General features: G+C 50.8%; 1 protein-coding gene across 19 annotated transcripts in view; it reads left to right on the plus strand.

The window, feature by feature from the left end:
* Positions 1 to 23,017, plus strand: part of FRYL (FRY like transcription coactivator) — a 2,516,714-nt gene that overhangs the window by 2,348,643 nt on the left and 145,054 nt on the right. For all 19 annotated transcript variants that reach the window (XM_085642132.1, XM_085642134.1, XM_085642126.1 and 16 more), the window contains one exon: positions 6,088 to 6,156. In XM_085642132.1, the coding sequence (XP_085498258.1) occupies positions 6,088 to 6,156 (69 nt within the window). The remainder of the gene's footprint in view (positions 1 to 6,087; positions 6,157 to 23,017) is intronic.

Consider the following 23,017-nt stretch of genomic DNA (forward strand, 5'->3'; position numbering starts at 1 on the left):
AACACATAATTACACTGTACTCAATGCAACATAAATACACACCTTTCATTCAAGTTTGTGCTATATAAAAAAAACAATTGCAATGCAGTAGGTCTCACATTACTGAATCTTTGAGCTGCTATTGGTGTTGCATTATTATTAGCAATGCCAACAGCTCAAACTTTAATAATGCGAGACCTATTGCATTGAAAATGCTTGTTTAAAAAGGACATAAATAGGCTATATGGAACATGGCTCAGGGCCATTCAAGCCTAGGGCAATATTTGAATACTGCTTGATTATGATACCGTGGGACTCCCATCTCGACGATGGGGAATGATTCAGGCATGTGAATCTATGAAAGATACAAATACTGGGTAACCATAGCTACAGGTAAGTTACTTATTTTCCTTTAAGTGCCTTGACCTCGGATATAAGGAAACCTATATTTGTCATGAGTGATGCAAGCACCAACTCTCACAGGCTGCAATGCAGGCCTGTAGTCACAGTTTAAGTGGGCTCCCACGGGTGGGACAATACATGCTGCGGTCCATGGGAGGGCACAGGTACACCAGGGGTCTCCCATGGGCTGCAGCATGTATTGTCCCACCCACCCAGTACATTGTACATTAGTACCATATACTAGGGACTTATGAGAATACACCAGTAGCCAATTGGGGATGAACAGAAGTACTTACCATGGTTAATTTAGGAAGAAAGCACTGTGACTGGGGTCCTGATTAGCGTTATCACAGTCAGAGTAGTCAAAAACATACTGACGCTAAGCAAAAAGTGGGGGCAACTGTCAAAGCAGATCCTGCTTTCATACAATTGGGGCACTGCATTGTTCCCCTGACTGGGAACATTAAGCTCTTTTTCAGAGTCACTACCTTTGTTGGAGAAATTAGGGTAGACACTGCCTCCTCCTAAATCTAATATGGCCCGGGTAGAAACACACTGCCCATGCAGGACATTTCCCACTCCGCCTTTCGATTTCTGATGTGCTGGAGGCTACCATGCTGAAGTTAGTGTTTTTTACTCTGACACTGTTTAAAGCGTTGGGAATTTTGGAGCTGAAGTTAAGACAGTCCTTGGTCAGACAAGCGGGGGCTTTGGCACCAGTCACATCATTTGTTCTGCCTCAGTTGTGTGTTTTAAGGCTATCTGTGTGACTGAGATTCCTAGGTCTTACATTCAGCATGCTGAGGGTGGGTACCTTTTCAGTATTAATATACTGGCCTCTAGCTTTCGAATAGTAGTCACATGGGCACTTCATTGGAAAGTGAGGTTACATATTCAGCTGCCAAAGTCTTGAAACAATAAAAGTCAAATCTAGTTTGATAGAAATCTTGCACATCAAGAATGCAATTTTTGGATCCTATTTTACCAAATGCCATTCGTTTGCAGCAGTACACAAGCTAATATACTTATATCTTACAGCTCCTTCAAACCTTGCTCACCTATCCCCAGAGAACCTTGTATTTCAAGTTTTATCGCAAAAAATTGAAGACTAGCTCCTTCCCTCGTGTGCTTCCAGGCAATAAATCACAACATGAGGATGTAATGGGAGCCAGGTCTTAACTTCACGATGCCTGGTTGTCTTCTGCCCTTCCAATGCCTGTTGGTCTGCAGACCATAGCAAAGAGTCATTCACTCTGTTAAAGATCGTCGTCATGCCTCCAAACGGATTTAGAAAACTTAGCTTTATAGTACCAGCACTGTGCCTGCTACATGAACACTGTAGTGTTCATGCTGACACAACTGGATGCACTGTACTGAGTTTTCGGTAGACATTCAGGCCTAATGGACTTGCCTCACGAAAAAATTATTAATCTGTTGAACATTTCAAACAACACTGAGCTACTAACTGCTTTTTTGAGATTTGTGTCTTCTCATGCCAAACCTGTACTTCTCTCTGGCTTATGCCCCTCTCCCCCTCCCTTAAGTTGTGTTCTCCTGGGCATCCACTATTTGGGTCACACAACAATGAGGATTCAGCTTTTTGGGCATTTTTGGACCAGGTAAGACCTAATGAGAAAACCCCATTCCCTCATATAAACTTTCTACACCTTGTGCCTCGTACATCTTACATCACTCAAATTGCCTACACTCACTTCCAAACCGCACTTGCAAATGGCAAGAATCTCATAATCTACTCACAAGCATACATATACCTCAATCAGTACAAACCTCATAATCATTCTTATCAGTGCACACTGTGCAAACATCCATGCAACTGACATAAAAGAACACTATCTAGATTTACGCTTGGTCACAGTCGAGACTCACACCCACTTCTGTACACATCCTATGCGTCCCCATTCCTAGGCTACAATATGTAGACTGCATGCAAGACCCTCAATCATCCACAGGTGCTCCAGGTCCTACACTATAAGTGAATCATCAACACCAAGATCATTTGAGCCCTCCCGTCACTTCTCATGCTCTCTGTCTCAAATGACATCCTTCAATCTGATCTGCAAACCACCCTTTCCCCTTCCACCCAGATAAAACTAGGTGTCCCTCTTATAAATGGTGTACTCCTCTGCTGCTGCCATCCACCATACCTAACCAACTTCCTCAAAACCCCCAACTGTCCCTGTGACTTGAGCACACACATATTAATGGAATCCCTATATGCAGTTACTTGACCTCAAGTAATTCATCAGGGAACATAACCTCTCCAAAGGCAAAACATTTGACCTTCTTTTAAAAAAGTGCCTCCCTCTTGTGGTCCAATTTCATGATACCCATGTATTGAACTGACGTCTTTGCCATATCCATCCTCCATGCTACAGCAAAACACCCATGTCAACTGAAAAGAAAAGCAAACATTCTGCTTCTTCAAGAACTTAACCATAAGCATCCTGCAAGAAGGTTTAATCAGCCTCTCGACGATGCCCCGTCCACATGCAATACTAACGTGAAAAAAACATGTGTAACGAGGCACTCCACCTAAATTATGATCCTCCAAACTGTAAAATCATAAACTCTCCAAATATAAGCCCTTAATAAGCAGACAATAAAAAAGAAATGGAGACAGATCACCAACCATGGGACTTCATCTAATTCAAGGTTATGCCCCCTCTGTTAAGGGGGGGATCTGGCTTGGCAATTAGGACTGACTCCTAGATCATGAACTCGCTACATGGACATGTTGTCCCATCTTTTATCAACAATGGCAATGCTGTGTCAGCCCAAGAGCACTTACAAGCGATCTTAAAACTGGACACACTCCCTGCTAAAAAGAAAAAACTCACCCAGGAGCAGCTCACCCCAGTCAACTGCCACTCCAATAATTGCCTACCTCTCATCAAAATATTATTGCGATCAACCAGTGAAACTGACGGAAGAATTACCAGTCCTGGTTCAGAAAACTCTGCAACACAAAGATGGCATCCTCATCAATGACCAAACCTGCATCGAAAATGGCCCCTGCTTCCTGATCCTTCTTGGACTCAGTTGATCACAGATTACTGATATACACATAGTATACAGTCATGAGTTTCTGTGAAACAGTCCTGTAATGGCCTTCTCAGACCACTATCAGCTTTTCCAGATGGGAACCGCAATATCTAAAAACAAAACTTTTCCATCGCATACCACCCTATTGCCTATAATCTTGAGAGTTTATATGTAACATCTTGAATCTATTCTCACTGCAAGAAGGATCATGATCTATTGAAACACATTTCAACCTGTCACAACGTCATCAAGAACCAAATGTTGAGCCCTACCTAAATCTTAGTTCAAGAAAGGTGTAGATCCTCCTGCTCTGCAAATGGCACCAAACCACTGTAGATTTAAGCTTGGCTATCCTGCATGAACTTCACCCCACAGGTAACGGCTGCTTGGGTTCGTTCTCAATGCAGACAGCTACTGTGAGTCCTGTGCCGGGAGGCGCTATGTGTCTGGAGCTGGTTGTCTCCAGGGCATCTCCCTGGTCGTACAACATCTTGTAGGATCTTCAAATGCCAGGATGGACATAGTCAGCTGAAAGGTTTGTTGTGTTGCTATTGCAGACAGCTAGCCCAGTTATCTGACATCCTTATTTTATTCCCACCATTAGCCCAACAAGGCTTTGCTGTGGTTACAGTTAAATGCTATTTGTCAGCCTTTTCACCCTTTTTTGCAGTTACCTAGTCAGACATCTCTATTTAAATCACCTACCAAATTATCTTGTTTTACCTATAAGTTACTGAGAAAGGAGCCTTTTATTCCGCTTGAGAGCAGGGACAGTCAAATTTGCACTGTGCTTTCCTCTTGGCTACCATCCGAAACTTGATTCAGTACCCTGTCCATGTGATGGGGTGAGTGGCCAATCTACACTACATTTTTTGCTTTTTTGCAAATATTACATGAAATGCAGCAAGGGGCTTCTTTACCCTTTTTTTTTTAACAAGAGCAGGCCTATTAGCTTGGATTCTAAGTATGCTTGCCCTGACCGATGAAGAATGAGAATTGCTACTAGGGCATGCAAGACAATGCTCAATCCCTGAGTTTTTAAGTCACGAATGGTTAAGTCTACATTTGTTGATAATGAATTTTTCATCTTACCTACAACCTTGAGCTTGTAACATTGTGTTTTGCAATTGTAAATTCTTGTTAACATTTATTGTTACTCCTCTCCTGTTATTTACATTGTTTTTACTGTTTTGTACTTTTATGGATACAATGTTTATCCGAATAAAGTTTACGAACTGAACTTAAATCACCTCTTGTGATGCTTCTTCCAAAATGGCTGACCCACATGTTTACACAAAAAACTTTTGTAATGCCTCAACTTGTTCAGAATTTGGTTCTCACGTTTTCTTAGGTGCACTACATTTGAGTCAATGCACATTTGCCTTCTCAGGTTGCTAACGTGGAAGAAAGTGTATCTCATAGTGATCTCATCAGCTAGTTGCATGAGTGAGCTGCAAGTATTCTCTAGCCTGCAACAGTTGTATTATGTTACATCGCATTCCATTATAAGGCATGCCTTTGCCATGCATGTGTTACAATGCGAATGCCATTACTACGCAAACCTTTACCGCACATATTTTTTGAATGACTATGCCTTTACCACGCATGCCTTTACAATGGAAATCGTTGTAAAAGCATGTATGCTAAAAAGCATACGAGTGGTAAAAGTTTCCCTGACCCCTACCTTAGACCCTAATTCCGGTCCCTGGCGCACCCCAACCCTTCTAAAAACAATACCCTTCCCCTACCCTAAAACCCTACCCCAACGCGACTCCCGCTGTCACCCAGCACTTCCCCTGCCGTAAACCCTAAACATTACCCCTGCGCCCCTCACCCCCCATGGCCCCTAAAATAATAGCCACCCACCCAAGGCCCAGTCCCCCTTGTGGTTTGTGCAGACAGCTTGTCGGGGGCAGGGGGGGGCACGTCGTTGTGAGGAAGCAGAAGAGTCTCTCCGTTGCCTCTAACAATGTGGATTGCCTACCAACACACCAGTTTCCACGCACATAATTTCTAATTGTCCTGTATATTTTTTTTTTACTACACATATGCCTTTACAATACATACCTTTACAACAAAATTTGTTGTAAAGGCATGCGTGGTAAAAGCATATGCGTAGTAAAAAAATGCGTAGTCAAGTCTACGCGTTGTAATGACGCATGCATTGTAATGCTTGCATCGTAGTGGCATGCGTGGAATCAGCCGCATTGTAATGGCTATTTTCCTCCTGCAACAGTACACTACCTTGATCACGGGCAAGCTTGTGCCTCGGACTAAGGCGAAGTTCCACCCGAAAGTTGTCGAGTCTTTCCCGTCTATCTTCCTTCCACCTTTCTTTGCCGTGCCTCATCCATCAAAGAATATCTATACCCTAAGAGAGCTCTACATTGATTGCACCTGGGACACAGCCGCTTCAAAGTTACAGTGCAGTATTTCCATTATATCAGATGCTATGTCTGTGGGTAAAGTCTCCTTTCATTTTTGTCTTTTAAAAGTAGGAAAATGTAGCAATAGTGCTCAAGAAATTAAGCTCATTTTATTTTCTAGTGTTTTCTTTTATTTTGTAGGATGTGCTCATATTAAATAATATGCTTTCAATGCATGAACACCATCTTTTATCCATGTTTGTGTATGTCTTTGTAGTGGTTAGAGAAATGCAAGATGATATTTGGAGCGGGTGATGGCTTTGACAGAACCCACACAGATGCACAGGTTGGTACATTGTTGCAATAAATGTAGTTTTACCTGTTGAATTATCTTATATCCTATTTATATGTAACCTCTGCGTGAGAACAGTGACTCACAAGAATCTAGCAAATCAGATGGTGATTCTTTGTGAGTCAGGTTAGAAAATAAGCCTGATGTCAAAAATCGATTTGAAACAATGGCACAGTTGAAACAGCCTGAATTATATTCCCACCACATATTCGGTCTTTAGTCCCATCCAAGTGTGTTCTTTCGATTACATTGTTTGAAAAACAAGTTTTGTATCAATTTTGTCAAAAAAAAAGAAAAATCTTGGAGGTGACATTGGCAACCAGGATGGTTGTTCGGACATCCTGCACTACAGCAATCCTTTAACATTCTGCTCTCCCGCCTCGACTAGCGCCCTTAACTAAAGCTCCCACTGCACTGGGAGCTCCTGGGCTGACTAAATAACAACAGATGCAGCCACTCTGTTCTCCTGGGGCAAGGCCTCCCACACAGTGGAATCCAAAAGATAGTGGCTACCCTTTGGTAAAAGGGCCCTGGGGCACTGGTAGTCCTGGTGACACCAGAGCGCCTGGGATGCATCCCGGAGAGGCCTCTGTGTTGGTAAGACATGGAGAGTGGCGGGAGGCGCGAGGGAGTGGCTGACCCGTGTGCGGCATGTCCCAGACTGAGGACGCTGGCCCATTTAATGTACAGCTACCATTAACGAACGAGAGTTCCTTGTCAGCCGGGCCATGTGCTGGTAAGATGTGGAGAGGGATGGGGGGCGCGAGAGAGTAGCTGACCCATGTGCGGCTATGTTCCAGACTGAGGACGCCGGCCCAATTATTGTACAACTACCATTTCCGAATGAGAGTTCCTTGTCAGCCGGGCCATGGGCACTGAGGCCCAGCGGTTAAGTCTCTGTGACCCTCGACCAGTGCAGAGAGGGAAGCGGCCACTGAGGTGCTAGGGGGGCAGTCCTGGTCCCCACTTCCACTGCGAATAGTTGGTTTGTGATGCAGGGCAATTGGATGTTCCTCTTAGAAGAAATTAAGATGGCAGATGTTCTCCTCCACATACTTTATTAGGGGTACCCTTCCAGCATAGGTACACTCATGCAGACGTGTAGGGTAGGTTTGTGCCTTTACATGGTATCTTGAGTGGGGTGGAACTAAACCTGTTAAATTCATATGCATCTCTAATGACAGAACTTTCTGTTGGAATCTTCTAGCGATCCTGATACCATATATTGACATGCCTCTCATCTGGGCCCTTGATTTCATCTGTATTTTGGACGGGGACATAGATAGGCACACACTCCCAACACCTCACGAAGCTGAGTTTGGCCGCCGCATTGGTGGGCATCATGGCGCGCCTCGACAGCGTGGATGAACTCCTACTGTTCATCCACTGACAGAACCCACAGACGACTATACAGGATACTGGTAAACTAGAGAAGTCTTCACTGGAATACAAACGGCGCAATACCTAAACTGACTTCCTGTCCAATCACTCCCCCAAACTGATCAGCTGTGAGAGCTGGGTCTGCTGTGGGGGGGGCGGTGGAGGGAGGCACCAGGCCTGATGGCTGAGCCCGGCACCTCTACATGATTTAGTGTTCCAAACAGAAATCGATGAAGCCCTAGACACACATCTAGAATGCAGTTTGGGATCCATGAGAACACATGCAAATGAATGAGAGGCTCTAGAGGCAGTAGCGAGAGGGGAGTGTATGTCAGACGTATGGTATACGCCTACACTTGGAACAGTCTCTGACCTTCCAGGCGATACAACAAGCACAATTGCAGGCACAGGAGAGCATTGATCCAGCGAAGGAGAGATTTCTCCTGGAGGTTATCTAGGAAATAGCGATGACATGCATGAGAATCCCTAGAGAAACATTCACCGAAGGCATTCCAAAAGTTGCATAAAGAAGGGGATAAATTTGTTCGTTTGCTGGCATGGTTCCTAAAACAGGAGGCTCCATCCCCGCTGATCCTATCTCTGACTAAGCCTGACGGTTCAACAGCACGGAGTCAGGCCAGCATAAATCAAGCACTTGCAGAATATTTCACGCTCCTATATAAGAGACCTGGTGGTAGGGAGTCCAATAACCCCCTGGACAGCCTAGAGATGCAGCGATTCTCCCCAATGGACAGGGTTGACTTAGAACAAGGGATATCTAGGGAACAAATACTGGCCGCCATAGACAGCCTCTCCTGCAGAAAGGCACCGGGGAAGACTGATTTCTGTCCGAATTTTTTCAGACATATGCAGGCATGTTAGAGGACAGGCTACTGGAGGTTTATGGGGAGGCTTGCCAAAAATGATGCGGCAGGTGAATATTGTCATGGTTCCCAAGCAAACAAGAATTTGATGGGCTGGCTATGGAGCACCTTGCATTGCAATCAGACTGTGATAGAGAATGCAGCTTTGGGAATGAGGTTGGAGGCAGCCTCACATGTTGTCTCCATGTAGGCCAACAACATATTTTGATGTACTTGACCCATCCCCAAGAGTCTATCCCAGCCCTCCTGCTAAAATTGGACACTTCTGCTAAGATCTTGTTCATTCTCATTAACAAATACAAGACTGTAGTATACTGTATGGCACGATTAGGTGATACTCTACACTCAGAATTGTCCGAGTTATGGATCCAATGAGAACTAGGCAAAGTTCTGTATTTGGGTGGATGGGTCACCTACACGGCTCTGACCCACAGACAACGTAACAATGATCAGGTACTGCATGGTCTATGTGCCTCAGTAGCTTTCTGGAGCACCTTTATTCTCTATGACGGGAAGGGTAGCACTTGCAAAAATGGTGTTCCTGCCATAATGGCTGTTTATTTTGTAGCATGCCATGCAACCAGTGCCGAGGTGATTTTTCTGAGAACTAGACCGCCTCCTAGTCGCTCTGGTGTGGGCGGGGAAATGGAGTAGAGTGCAACTGGAGGTATTGAAACTGGACAGGAGGGGAAGGGACTACTGGGCTTTCCAGATTTAGAATTCTATCGCTGCCCAAATTCAAGATGCAGCAGAGTGGTGTGGTGAGACTCTAAATTGGCAACACAGACTCCTGAGTGATGTAGTCTGGAAGACAGCCTTCCGGTCTACTTGATAAGGGTGGCAAAACTAACCCCTGTGTGGAGCATCAGGTGGCCCTTGCATGGGAGCAGGTGGTCAAATGAGTGTTGAAGCAACCGCCCTTTAGCAGATATCTACAGATTTGAGTGTCTGACGCCATTTCATCGGATCTGTGATGGTATGATTGAAGCCAGGAGAGATGGGGGCTGCCTGACTTTGGGCGACCTTTACCCAGGGATTTGTTTCTAACCTTCAATGAAGCCAGGGAGATGTTTGGAGTCTCTTCTATGCACTTTCTGCAATTTGCAAAGATGGCACACTCCACAAGAGGTGTGGAACTGCTTCTCAGCTTCACCACCCCCCTCCACCATACTAGATCTTGAAAGGCGGTGGGGGCAGGGGGCTAGTGCCACGCATGTATGCGGCGCTTAAGGGAGAAGAGACATCAGTGTCACTTAGGGTGCAATCTGCCTGGGACAGAGTATTGCAGACTCCATTGGCAGATACAGAATGTACAAAGGCACGAGCACAGGTTCAAGAGGTAGCCAGTAATGCTAGATCCAAATTGAACCATTTAAAAAACCTGCATCATACATACCTGCTCCCAAATTGCATGCACCAAATATACCCTAACATACCATTATCCTGCCCCAAATGTGGAGATGGAGAGGCCACCTTACTACACATGGTCTGGACATATGTCAGACTGGAAGGGCACTGGAAGGAGACAGAGACCAACTCATAATAGTAACAGAGATACCCTTTCAACTAACAGCCCAGCACTGCCTACTCAGTATTGTGGCCAAACAGGGGGAAATGCCCAACAGATTCGCAACCCCAGTCCTCTTGTTGGTAAAATGCTGCATAGCGATCCACTGGTTGTCGCATAGGGAGCCCAGGATATTGAAGTGGTGCAAGGACATGTCTCATAACTGAGGTCAATTTGAGCAGATAAGGCATAGGATGACCAGGCAATCTGGGCAGAGATGTTAAATAAGCTGATGTACACTGAGGTAGCCAAGAGGAAGGAGGGTGACACCCAGACCTCCGCAGATGGCCAATTTACAGTGTTGGTGTGGGAGAACTGCACCCTGGTGGGAATCTAGGGCAAGAGTGTGCAAAGAAAAATGTCATTGGGCTATGTAACATGAATGGACCTAATTGCATGAGTTGCACCGCCTTCTGTTGTATTCATGTGAACTGCTGTTTTGAGCAGCAATTCCAGAAACATGCAAACATAAAGGTGTTTTAAAAATAAATGTTTAGATCCAACTAATGGGATTCTCTGACTTTTAAAATATGCTCTAGCCAGTGGAATCTGAAAGGTTTGACCTATCTCCCCATTTGTAAAAGGATGCCCTGAAGAACCTGCATCCTTTATGTAAACTGAGGCCTTGTGTTTTCCTAGCCAGTAGATAATGATACATAATTTCTTTTTTCTAAGCGCTAATATCTGATAGAGACTACTAGCCGCAGATTACTTCACGTAGAATTATCCCCAGGTGTGAGACTGGATCCGGAAACCTTTTGCCACAGCACCCCTGCGCGCCGGGGGAGGGGCGACATCACACGACTCCGCCCAGGCGTCGTCCGCGTACGTGATGTCCACGAGGTCACATAAGACCCGCCCTGGCGCGCCCACGTGAGTTTTTTCCTTTTCCGCTTGCAACGCGGATCCGATCGTTGCTACGGACCTATTAGCCCCCTTTTTTCTTCAATTTTTTAGTGGAACGGTGTGCGAATGCCTTTGGGCTTTCAGACTTGCACGTCTTGTGGGCATCTTATGTCGGCGACGGACCCTCACCTCATTTGTATGTGGTGTTTGGGGGAGGATCACGGCACCACAGACTGTGCGAAGTGCCAACAGTTGAAGCCGAAGTGGCGGCGGGAGCGCCGGATGAAACTTCTCTCGGCGCGTCTCTCCAGGTCGACGTCCTCCCCTGGGTCTGCTTCGACAGACGGCTTCAGACTCGGCCGTGGTCGTCGTCCTCGCCTTTCTCCGATGTAACATGAGCGTCGCTCCCCGGTGGGTGATGCAGTTTGTCCCCGGGGCCTGGTTTCCGGCTTACCGGGGGCGTGGACTCTCTGCGGGTAATGCGGCCCCGCATGTCGTCCTACCCACCGTTTCCCGGTGTTGGGGCATCTAGAGTCCAAATGGAGACATACACGGCGGATTTACAGGCCTCGCTGGCATCTCCTCCTACTTCCCCTCCTGGTGCGTCTGCGGATCCCTCGCACTGCGCAGGGCCATCTGCGGCGCCGCCTGTGGCTCCGACCCCGGCGCCGACTGGTTCGGATCCAGGCTTGGAGTATGTGGTACTGTTGGGGTGCGGCTCATCTGGGGCACCTCCTTCAGGCCACGGCGTCTCTGCCTCGCTGCAAACTCCCGTGGGGGTACCTGTGGTGTCGCGGGAGGTCGCCGGGGCTCTGGTCGCATCCCCGAGCCCCTCTCGGTTCTTTGACAGGGTGGCCCTGTCTAAGGCCGAGGTGACGCCGCTACGGCGCCGGCAGCAGCTGGACCGTGCGGAGCCAAGGAGGTCGGTGGACCCTCCTCTTCCCGCTCCGGGTTGAGGCTGATGGGAGACCCCTCGTCCCTCTACGGGCCCCTCTCGTCCCTCCACACAGATGGCTGCCTCGTCGGAGGGCGAGTCGGAGGTTGAATTGTCCCGCCGCATGGGCTGCCGAGCGATCTTCGCCTCATTCTGGGCCGCGGCTGTCGGAGGGCTTCATGACACTCCCCAGGCCTGTCTTGATCCCCCGCGCAGGTGGCTGCCTCGGCGGGGGTCGGGTCGGCGGCACTCCGGGGCCAGTGCGGCTCCAGCTCTACTCCGGTCCCCGGTGCAGGGTGACTTGGAGGTCCCTTGTCCGGCGACACCAGCTGGTGCCGACGTCCTACCTCAGGCAGCGGATTCTACGGCTCCGTGCAGGGGTCGTACCGCAGATTCATCTTCAGATGCTCCTTCTTCTCCGGAGGCAAGTATATTGGTGTCGTCCTTCCCGGAGACTGGTCGCCGTGTGGTGTCTTTTTCACCGGCGTCGAAGGGCGACTCCCCGGTCTTCCAGGGGCAGAGGTGTTCGTCGAAAGAGCGGCAGGTCCCTCATTCTTCGGCTCCTTCTGACTTCCAGGTCTGGCCCTTCCTTGCCCGCCCTGCTTGGCCTCAGGAATGACTGCCTTAGTTTGCAGCCGTCGCCCACGGAGGATTTGCTTTCTCCACCGCGGGGCTCTACGGAGGCGGGTGCGGCCTTCGCTCGCTCGGTTCGGTGTCCACGGCTGTGAGCATTCTGCGCATGGGTGATCCGGTGGCTTACTTTCCGGCGGACCATCTATTGGAGGTCCTCCACCAGGACTCTGGTGGGAGGAAAATCTTAATTCCCTTTGAAGGTTTGCTCCTTTCTTTCCTGACGGGGGCTTGGAAGCGTCCTGCCTCAGCATCATCTGCACGGCACCTCCCGGCGCCGCGTGACCCGGCGTGTCTTTACCTTCACCCCTCAGCCGCCAGCCCCCTTTTGCGAACTGCTTTTCCCTCCCTGCCTCCGCTGTTAACTCGGCCGTCCCGAGAGGCCCGCTGGCTGGATACTTGGGGGCGCAACATGTTCGCCTCGACCAGCTGGCCCTTAACACCTTGTGTGTGCTGGCTAGGGCCTCCTCCTGTTTGTGGGACTCGGCGGAGTCTCTGGGATCTGCGGTGTCCCAGGCGTCTGGCCTGGTGGACTTGCGACATCATGCGTTAATGGCCGGGAGCTTGAGGCGTTTATTCTCCGCTCCGCTCTGGACATCTCGGAGGTGCTGGGTCAGGCCATGGCTTCCTCTGTCGCTCTCCGTTGCCATGCTTGGCTTTGAGACGGAGTGTTCCCTGAGAATATTCGGGAGCGACTCATCGACCTTCCGTTTGATGGCAGCCTGTTCTATGCCCCGGCCGACACTGCCATCCAAAGACTCTTGGCAGGGCTCCGTCCTCCTCCTTCTCCTCCGCCTTATCCTCCTCCGCCTTATCCTCCTCCGTGACTTCTGAGTTCGGTTGATTCTGGGCCTTCTTAGGCCGGCTGTTCTGACTGTGCAGTGTGTTTTCTAGCCGTTCACGTCCTTCCTTGGGACTTTGGCATTGTTGGCTGCTGGACAGCCCTTGTGTTGATTGTGTGTGGTTCTGCAGGAGTTGTTGCGCAGACTTGGCCCTGAGATTGGGCCTTCTGCTTTGCTTGGGCTGCTTGTCAAGCCTTCAGCCTCCTGTTGCTCTTTTGTTTTTTCCTCTGCTGCGAAAGTTCTTCCAAAGAGGGTTCCCATATTTTGGGACTTAACGTACCCTATGTGGGGTAGTGGTAGCTGTGATATGGCTTGCTCTCTGCTAGAGGGTTCTGGTTGCCTTCGGGTGCCTGTTCTCCATGACGTTTAGGTAGGTTGCTTTTGCTTCCTGGGGTCGTGTGCGTGGCCACTCGTAGTGGTGGCCCGGGCATCTCCTCTCCCTGCTCCTGTCCTGAGGTCTGGGATGATCCTGTGTCTCCCTTGCCGGGCGTCACCTACTCGGCCTTCCTGTGGCCTCGGGCTGTTCTTCTTGCTTCTGGCTTTGACTACCGGCGCAGTTCTGGCTGGCGGGCTGCTCTCCATCTGGATTGGGCTCGCCTTCTATTCCCTAGTTTCCTTGGGTCCTCTAGGCTTCTTCTTTTTCTTCCGCTTTTCCTGTCTTGGCATTGGGCGGAAGCTATGTTGCCTTGTGGGGGAGTGGGGTGCTTCGGCCTCTCAGTCCTTGCCCTTGGCTCCTCTGCTGTGAGTGTACGAGCCTCTTCAGCGTTAGTTCCCTCCTACATCTCCTTGGGGTCGGTGGGGTCCTGCTTGTGGGGGTTCCCTTGGCTTTGCAGGGGCGAGGTTCTACCTGGTCCACAGATCTGGTCCCCTGTGGGGCCCTCTGCATTGGCTGGTGGGGTCCTTTCGCAGACCCTCCTTCCCAGGGGGTATTGCTAGGGTATCTATTCAACGTAAAGGAATCTGAGGCTAGTAGTCTCTATCAGATGTACGAGTTACTTAACTTCGGTAACGATATATCTGGTAGAGACTATTCTAGCCGCAAATTCCTTCACGGCCCGCCCTTCCTCCCCTATTCTGCGAGGACCCTTGGGTTGGTCTTCAGTACTCGCCTCCCGGTGGGGGGGGCTGTGTCTCCTGTGAGTACCTTCCTTATTCTTGACGGGTGGCTCCATCAGGGGGCGGTTCATTCCTTCTTTGGTCCTTTGGAGGATGGGGTTCTGGTGCTCCGGTGCCCTGCTGCTCTGGCTACTCCAGGTTTGGGGGAGATTGCTTTCTATCCCTGTCCTCCCTCCCCTCCCTTCCTTCCATTTCTATCCTCTGATTAAGGGTCATCTGGCCTTGTCTTGCCCTTGTCCCTTGTGGGTGGTTGCCCTCTAGGTTGGGGTGGCTTGGAGGTTTGTTGTCCCTGCCTGTCTTGGGACTGGTCCCATTCCTTGTTCAGGATCAGGGGGGTGGGCTTCCTACGTGTGCCATGACTTTTACGCCTGTTCTTGCCTCCGGGGCATAGGGATGGGAGGTTATCTATGTGCGGGCAGGGTAACTGCGCAGGTTTCTGCTTGTTCTTCTTCTTTCCCTGCCCTTGGGTTCTGCGGTGTTGGCACTACCCTGGTGGTGGTGTTAAGTCACCGCTTCTTTACAATTTTTCTGCTCTTCACACACTGTTTCCATGCTCCCACAGTTTTTTATCTGGTGGTTCCACATTGTAGTGCGGAAAAGTTCTCTGAAGAAAACTGACGTGGGCGCGCCGGGGCGGGTCTTATGTGACCTCGCTGATGTCACGTACGCGGACGACGCCTGGGCGGAGTCGCATGATGTCGCCCCGCCCCCGGCGCGCAGGGATGCTGTGGCAAAAAGTTTCCGGATCCAGTCTCACGCCTGGGGATAATTCTACGTGAAGGAATCTGCGGCTAGAATCGTCTCTACCAGATACATCGTTACCGAAGGTAACTCACTCGATCCCTTTTACAGTCCATGCTGGTCAAATTGTTGACCATCGTTTGCATGTAGTGGTGGTTAGTTTATCTGAAAGAAGCAGTTAGTTATAGATTCCTTACCTTAGAATTACCCCCAGGCGTCAGACTGGATCCAGAGAATTTTCGTCAGCAGTACCCATGCGCGTCGGAAGGTGGCATCAGTCGACACTGCATTCGTCGTCGTGGTTGCCAGGATGATGTCACGGTAGCTACATAGACACCGCCCTCGTGCGCCGACGTCAGTACTTTCTTTTTCCGCCGCCAGCAAACGCAGATCCAGAGAGAGCGGTACCTCCAGTCACTCTTTCACTAACTTTTTCTCAACTTTTGTTGACATTATGTCCATCTACTCTTGGTGCACGAGGGATGCCCGGCTTCAAGGCCTGCGGTTCCTGTAGCCGACTGATGTCGGTGACGGATCCGCACCTCGTGTGCCTCTTCTGCCTGGAGCGTGACCACGACCCCAAGTCGTGCTCTGACTGACGTACCATGAACCCAGAGTCTTTGCGGGAGCGTTCCCGAAAGCTTCTCGAGGCCCGGCAGTTGGCTCCGCACCCTTCGAGGTCCCGGTCGCTTAGGAGGTCAATGGACCGGTCGCGGAGCCATCATCACTTTGCATCCAAGTCTTTGCACTCTAGGTCAGGTCATTCGAAGCACAAGAAGAAGTCGACTTCTCCCCGTCCTTTGGCCGACGCGACGAGGGATGTGGGTGGTGCCCCTCCCACGGCTCCACTTGCGGAGCCAAAGGGCCGACTCCAGGCTTCCCTTACTTCCCAGGACCCGGAGCAACCCCTGCCCAGCTTCGTCAGTTTTACGAAGCGATGCATGCCATCTTTGGGCAGCTCAACTCCGCCGGCGCGCCTTCGGTTTCCGCGGACTCGGCTGGGGGCCCTGGGCCTTTGACGCCTGCGGCTCCAGCCCCGGCACAGCTGGGTCCCCTTGGATCCAGGCCTGGATCCGGATCGGCACCGGTCGATCTTGTTACACCTCCACTGGCGCCGATTCCACCAGCACCACATCCGCAACCGACTTCGGCTGTGTCCCCCGCTGACGTCAACCCCGCCCTCCACCTCGAGGTAGACATGGAGCCGGACTGGCGTCGACCGACCTAAGGATCCGGCGCCAATGGTTACTTTTGTGCCCCTGTTCTACCCTGGCTCTTTGAGACCAGATTGGCAACCAGAGGAGAGTGTGGAGGGCTGGGAAGGGTCTGGAGACCCTTTAACAGACCAGTTAGGGTACGAACCAGACTGGAGAGAGGAACTGGGGGAAGCCAGTGGTTTGGATACCTCACCAGACCTTGGCATGTTGTCTCCACCTACCGTGGCTACGGAGGAAGGAGCGTCGTATGCATTGGTGTTGCGTAGGGCGGCTGAGGCTCTCAGCCTCGAGCTACCTACGGTGGCGGTCAGGACTTACCTCCTGACAGCGGTGCGTCACCTGGCAGCGAGCTCATCAGAGCCCCTGCTGCCGTTTAATGAAGCCCTGACGGACATCCTTCTGGGCACCTGGTCAGTGCCCAACAAAGGGACTGCTGTGGATAGGTTATTTGCCCGACGTCACCTCCCGGCCTGGGCAACCCCACTTTCCTCTCCTAACACCCCACCCCTGAGAGCTTGGTGGTCCAAGCCTCCACTCCAGTAGGCGCATTCCCTACACTCCACCATTTAAGGAATCCAAAAAGCTGGACCATCTTGGGAAGATGTTTTCTTCCTCCAGCTTGGGACTGCGGTCGGTAAACACTACATGTCTGTTGGGCCTTTACACCCACTCCGCATGGGATACGGTTGTGCTTGTGCTGCCTCAGTGCCCAGTGGAGGCCCGGGCCGTACTCTCCCGGGTAGTTGCTTAAGGAAGAGATGCCGCAAAGTTTACCATCCGCTGTGGGCTGGATACCACCAACTCAATAGGCAGGACAATTTCCATGTTGGTAGCCCTTCGACGCTACGCCTGGTTGAGGTCGACTAGTTTTTCAGTGGGTGTCCAATCCACTCCTATCAACTATTTGGCGACAAGGCAGACAACACGCTAGAGACCTTTAAGGACTCTCTGGCTACGGCCAGGTCCTTGGGACTCTCCACCACCCACCCTGCGCAGTCTACCTTTCATGGCTACGGAAGGGGTGTCCTGCCCAGAGCCACAAACTGGCGCAAGCTGTTCAGCCTCTGCGGGGGCATGGGAACCACAGTCTCAGTTCTGGGGGCCAGCGGGAGGGCCTGTCCACCACAGCCCCCTCTGCAGCAGCCTCCAAACTTTCCTAGTCCGACCTTTCAGGGCCACCAAATGCCAGTGGACGGCAGGATTTGCCATCGCCTCCCCCACTGGCACGCCATTACGTTGGACAGGTGGGTTTTGCAAATTGTCCAAAGGGGCTACTCCCTACAAGACTACCCCTCCTGCCATGCCACCTCAGTACCATCGCATGTCGGAGGATCATCTGGCCTTTCTCCAACAGGAAGTTCCGGCATTCTTGGCCAAGGGAGCCATTGAGCGAGTACCTGTCCCAGAAGTAGGTCATGGTTGCTATTCCCACTACTTTCTGGTGCCCAAGAAGGACAAAGGCATGCGTCCTATCTTGGATCTCAGGAACGTCCACCACTTCATCCGGAAGGAGAAGTTCAAAATGTTGACACTAGCTCAGGTCTTGTCTGCCCTAGACCCTGGAGACTGGATGGTAGTGTTGGGCTTGCAGGACGCTTATTTCCACATCCCTGTCCTGCCGGCCCACCGGCGTTAACTGCGGTTCACGGTAGGCGACAAGCACTTTCAGTTTGCCGTGCTCCCCTTTGGCCTTACCAGCAGCCCTCGGGTGTTCACGAAAGTGATGGCGATGGTCGAAGCTCTTCTGATGGATACATCTGCCAGTGGATTCCTCACCTTGTGAATATCCTCTGCGCCAGCATTTCATGGAACTTTTTTCCCAGCTCTCTACGCCGACGTGGACGACGTCATAATGCATCGGCTCCGCTCGCGACTCCGTATGATGTCACCGGAGCCATAAGAGAGCCACGTCGGCGTGATGACGTCAGTTCCCTTTTTTCCGCGCCGTCGACGCGCAATGGTTTTCCAGCACTCTCCTGCTACTTTGTAGTTGTGTAGTGAGTTACTGTTGGTAAATTTGTCATGTCTTCGACTAGGAAGTCAGGTTTCAAACCTTGTAGGGAATGTGGGGGCCACATGTCGATGACAGACCCTCATGTAGATTGTTTGTGGTGCCTTTCTTCTGACCACGACGTGGAGGACTGTTCCAGCTACAGAAGGATGAATCCCAAGGCCTTGAAGGAGAGAGAGGCAAAGCTCTTCATGGCCAAGGCTAAGAAGGAGAAGAGAGGTAGGAAGAAGGAGAGATCCAGGCCGGAGTTGTCGACTTCGCATTCTTCAAAGTCGAAGAAACACCATAAGAAAAGGAAGCATTCCTCTTGGCGCCCGTCTTTGAAGAGCAAGGCGTCGAGATCGACTTTGCCTCGACGTCAAAGTAAGGATGTGTCTCCTTCTCCATCTCCTAGGAAGTCTCCAGAGAGATCACCTTCTCCGAAGCGGACTAAGGCGCGGTCCCCGGCGCAGTCACCGGCGCCAGTGCAGTCTTCTGCCTCTGAGGTCGAGCAAGAACAGGAAAGGGAGCCTTCTCCAGAGCCGGCTGATCCTGTGGCTCCTGTCGAGGACCTTTCGGCTCCTGTTCCAGGTACTCCTCAGCCGGATCCGGGATCATTCCCTTATCCGCAGTTCCCGACTCCGGGTGCGGATTCGACGCATTTTCTAAATGCTATGTATGGGATTTTTCATCGGGCTGCCTTCCCATCCGGCGCACCTTCTGGTCCCGTGGGTCATATGGCGTACACTTTGGGAGTGCTGCAGCATTATGCTCAGGCCCCGTTTTGCCCTTTCTGCTGATGGCGCCTTCGTGGCAGTTTAAGGCGCCGTCTGGGGATCCATCTCGGCTTCGATTGGATCGACCTTCTTCGGAACCTTCCTCGACGCCGTTGCCGACTCCCTCGGCTCCGCGTCCGGCGCCGTCGACTCCGACGCCGCCGACTCCGACACCTCCGGCTCCACGTTAGGTTCCACCGACTCCGCGTACGCCGGCGCCGGTTCCTCGGATCCGCTCAAGGAGAGAGGCCTAGAGAGTCTTGGAAGAGGAGCGTTATAGGGAGGAAGTGGAAGACGGTGAGGTGGATACATCTTTTGACGACTTTGAAGGGATTCAAGAGGCTAGTGGTCTTGATACAACTCCGGAGTGGGAGCATTCTTCTACTAGATCCTCTCCACCGCAGGAGCTGGCTCCTTATCATCTAGTAATAAAGAAGGCCGCAGAGTTTCTGGACTTGCAGTTGCCCTCTGCTGGGTATAAACCTAACCTTCTGACGGAGGTACTACATTCGCCTACCTCAACCAGTGAACCCTTGTTACCTTTTAATGAGGCTATCTTGGAGCCAGTTATTTCCTCAGACTCCTGCGGATAGGGAGTCTAAAAAGGCTGATCAGGCGGCTAGGAAGGCCTTTTCTTCAGGGAGCATGGCGCGGCTTCTTTCCTCTGGCTTTTCTGCAGATGTTCAGGCCACTTTGGTGGATTTGCCCTTTGACGGACAAAAACTGTTTGGCGAGAAGGCTGATTCCGCTTTGCAAAGATTTAAAGAGAGAAGGGTAACGGCGAAATCTTTAGGTTTGCAGGCTCCTGCTAAAGGATTTGGTTCTAAAAAATTCAGAGGCTTTGGCAGATCTTCATTTCGCTCTTTCCGGCAGCCTCAGCAGCAGCAGCAACAACAGCAGCAGAAATCCTCTCTATAGGTCGTATAGAGGAAGATAAAGAGGACGGAGGGGTTCTGGCCGCAACCCATCTTCATCTTCTGCCTCCTCTGCTCCCAATGAAGCATCATGGAAGCAGCCCTAGATCCCCCATCCTGGATCATGTAAGACCTGTGGGGGGTCGGGTTTCCCACTTTCTGCGAGGTTGGAAATCTGTTACAACCGACCTTTGGGTTTTGAACCTCGTGGAGACTGGGTACGCCCTTCCCTTTCGGGAGTTTCCTCCCCCTTACCCTCCTTGCCAGGGTTACTGCTCGGAAGACCATCTGCTTCTTCTGCAGAAGGAGGTTCTAGCTTTGCTTCAAAAAGGTGCAATAGAGGTGGTTCCGGAGCAGGAAAGGGGTCAGGGATGCTACTCCCGGTATTTCCTGATTCCCAAGAAGGACGGCAGATTGCGTCCGATTCTGGACCTCAGAGTCTTGAATTTTTACCTGAAACAGGAGAAATTCAAGATGCTGACCCTTGCTCAAGTTCTTCAAGCATTGCAGCAAGGAGACTGGATGGTGTCGCTCGACCTGCAGGACGCGTACTTCCATGTTCCAATCCTGAAGTCGCACAGGAAGTATCTCCGTTTTACGGTTGGGTCGCAACATTACCAGTTTGCGGTCCTCCCGTTTGGTCTTACTACCGCACCTCGAGTCTTCACGAAGGTGATGGCAGTGGTGGCTTCTCATCTCAGGAGGTTGGGGATTCCGGTTTTCCCCTACCCGGACGACTGGCTTCTGAAGGCAGAGTCCCCAAAGATGGTGCAGAATCATCCACAGGTAACATCTCAGCTGTTATTCGACTTGGATTTTTCTATCAATGTACCCAAATCTCACCTGGTGCCCTCTCAACGCAACCTGTTCATAGGGGCAGTGCTGGACACTACTGTGAGTCGAGCATTTCCTCCTCCTCAAAGAATTCTCGACATTCAGGAGATGATCCTTCTATTCCACAATGGAGCGGTTGTTCCAGTTCTGAAGGTCCTTCGCCTGCTCGGTCTGTTCGCCTCCTGCATTCTGTTGGTCAAACATGCACGCTGGCACATGAGGGCGCTCCAGTGGTGCCTCCGCAGTCAGTGGTATCAGCACAACGGAGATCTCAGGGAGTCGATCAGGATCTCCAGAGAAGCTGCAGCAGATCTATCTTGGTGGAGCGTGGAGGGCAATCTGTCTCAAGGAAAGCCCTTCCATCTACCTCCATCGGTGGCCACAGTGATAACGGATGCCTCCACCCTGGGGTGGGGCGCTCATCTGGGGGATCTGGAGATCAAGGGTCTTTGGTCTCCAGAGGAAAGGTTGCTTCACATCAACCTTCTGGAATTGCGGGCGATTCGTTTGGCACTCAAGGGCTTCCTCCCTTCCCTTCGCGGTCAGTCTGTTCAAGTCCTGATGGACAACACTACCGTGATGTGGTATGTCAACAAGCAGGGAGGAGTGGGGTCGCATTGTCTCTGCAGAGAGGCCCTGCGTCTATGGTCCTCGGCCCAGGACCATCAGATTTGTCTGATGGCAAATCATCTGGCTGGGGTCCTGAACGTACGTGCGGACAGTCTCAGTCGGCAGTTCTCCGCCGACCACGAGTGGAGGCTCCATCCGGAGGTGGTTTGTTACGTCTTTCGGACGTGGGGAACCCCTCAGGTGGACCTGTTCGCCACCTGCGAGAACGCGCACTGCCCGTCATTCTGCAGTCTCCAGTTTCCGATGTAGGGGGAGTTGGGGCTCACGAATCCTTTACGCGTTTCCTCCCATACCCTTGATTCCTCTGGTTCTGAGGAAGATTCGCCAAGACCGGGCCCAAGTTATTTTGGTAGCCCCGGATTGGTCAAGAAGGGTGTGGTATACAGATCTTCTCCACCTCTCCTCGTGCCCTCCGCTCCGTCTCCCTCTGAGGGCAGACCTCCTCTCGCAGTCTGAGGGGCAGGTTCTACACCCCCACCTCCAGAGCTTACACCTTCATGCCTGGAGATTGAACGGGGCAACCTGAATTCCTTTTCTCTCCCGCCAGATGTGGTGGATGTTATTTTATCGGCCAGGCGACACTCCACCAAGTCCATTTACACAAATAGGTGGTCTAAGTTTGTTAAATGGTGTGGAGAGAGATCCATTGACCCTTTAAAAGCTCATCTTTCTGATGTGCTTCAGTTTGCTATTTCCTTGGCTCAGCAGGGCTGTGCTGTGGCCACGGTCAAGGGCTATCTATCGGCCTTATCGGCTTTTCTATGTCTTCCTGATTAACCGTCATTATTTAAATCTTCGATTGTACTAAGGTTTATCAAAGGCCTTACAAACAAGTTTCCTCCTTCTCCTTTTGTAATGCCACAATGGAACCTTATTCTTGTCTTAACTTTTCTGATGGGGTCCCCGTTTGAGCCTCTTCATAGTTGTCCTCTGAGGCTGTTGTCCTTTAAGACGGTCTTTCTTGTAGCCATAACCTCGGCAAGGAGGGTGAGTGAGCTTCAAGCTCTTAGTTCTAAACCCCCTTTTTTAACATTGCATGCTGAAAGGATGGTTCTTAGGACCAGGGCTGCTTTCTTGCCTAAAGTAGTTACTCCGTTTCATTTGGGGCAGTCTATTACTCTCCCTGTTTTTTATCCACCTCCTCATCCTTCCAAAGAGGAGGAAAGACTTCATCGTCTGGACCCAAAAAGAGCTGTCACCTTTTACTTGGATAGAACGATAGACTTTTGTCTGGACGATCAGCTCTTCGTGGGTTATGTTGAATATTCTAAAGGAAGAGCGGTGCACAAGCGCACTTTATCGAGATGGATCATCCTTGCCATCAAGATCTGCTATGCCCTGGCTGGTAAGGTTCCTTCTGAGGGTATTATGGCTTATTCAACTAGAGCTAAATCATCTACATCTGCTTTGGCCAGGGGTGTTCCTGTGGCAGATATTTGTAAAGCCGCGACTTGGGCCTCCATCCATACTTTCGCAAAGCATTATTGCTTGGACTCTGAGAGGAGGAGGGAGGGCCACTTCGCGCGCTATGTCTTGCAAGACTTTTTGGTGTAG

The sequence above is a fragment of the Triturus cristatus genome, chromosome 2_2, assembly GCF_964204655.1.
Source record: "Triturus cristatus chromosome 2_2, aTriCri1.1, whole genome shotgun sequence".
NCBI lineage: Eukaryota > Metazoa > Chordata > Amphibia > Caudata > Salamandridae > Triturus > Triturus cristatus.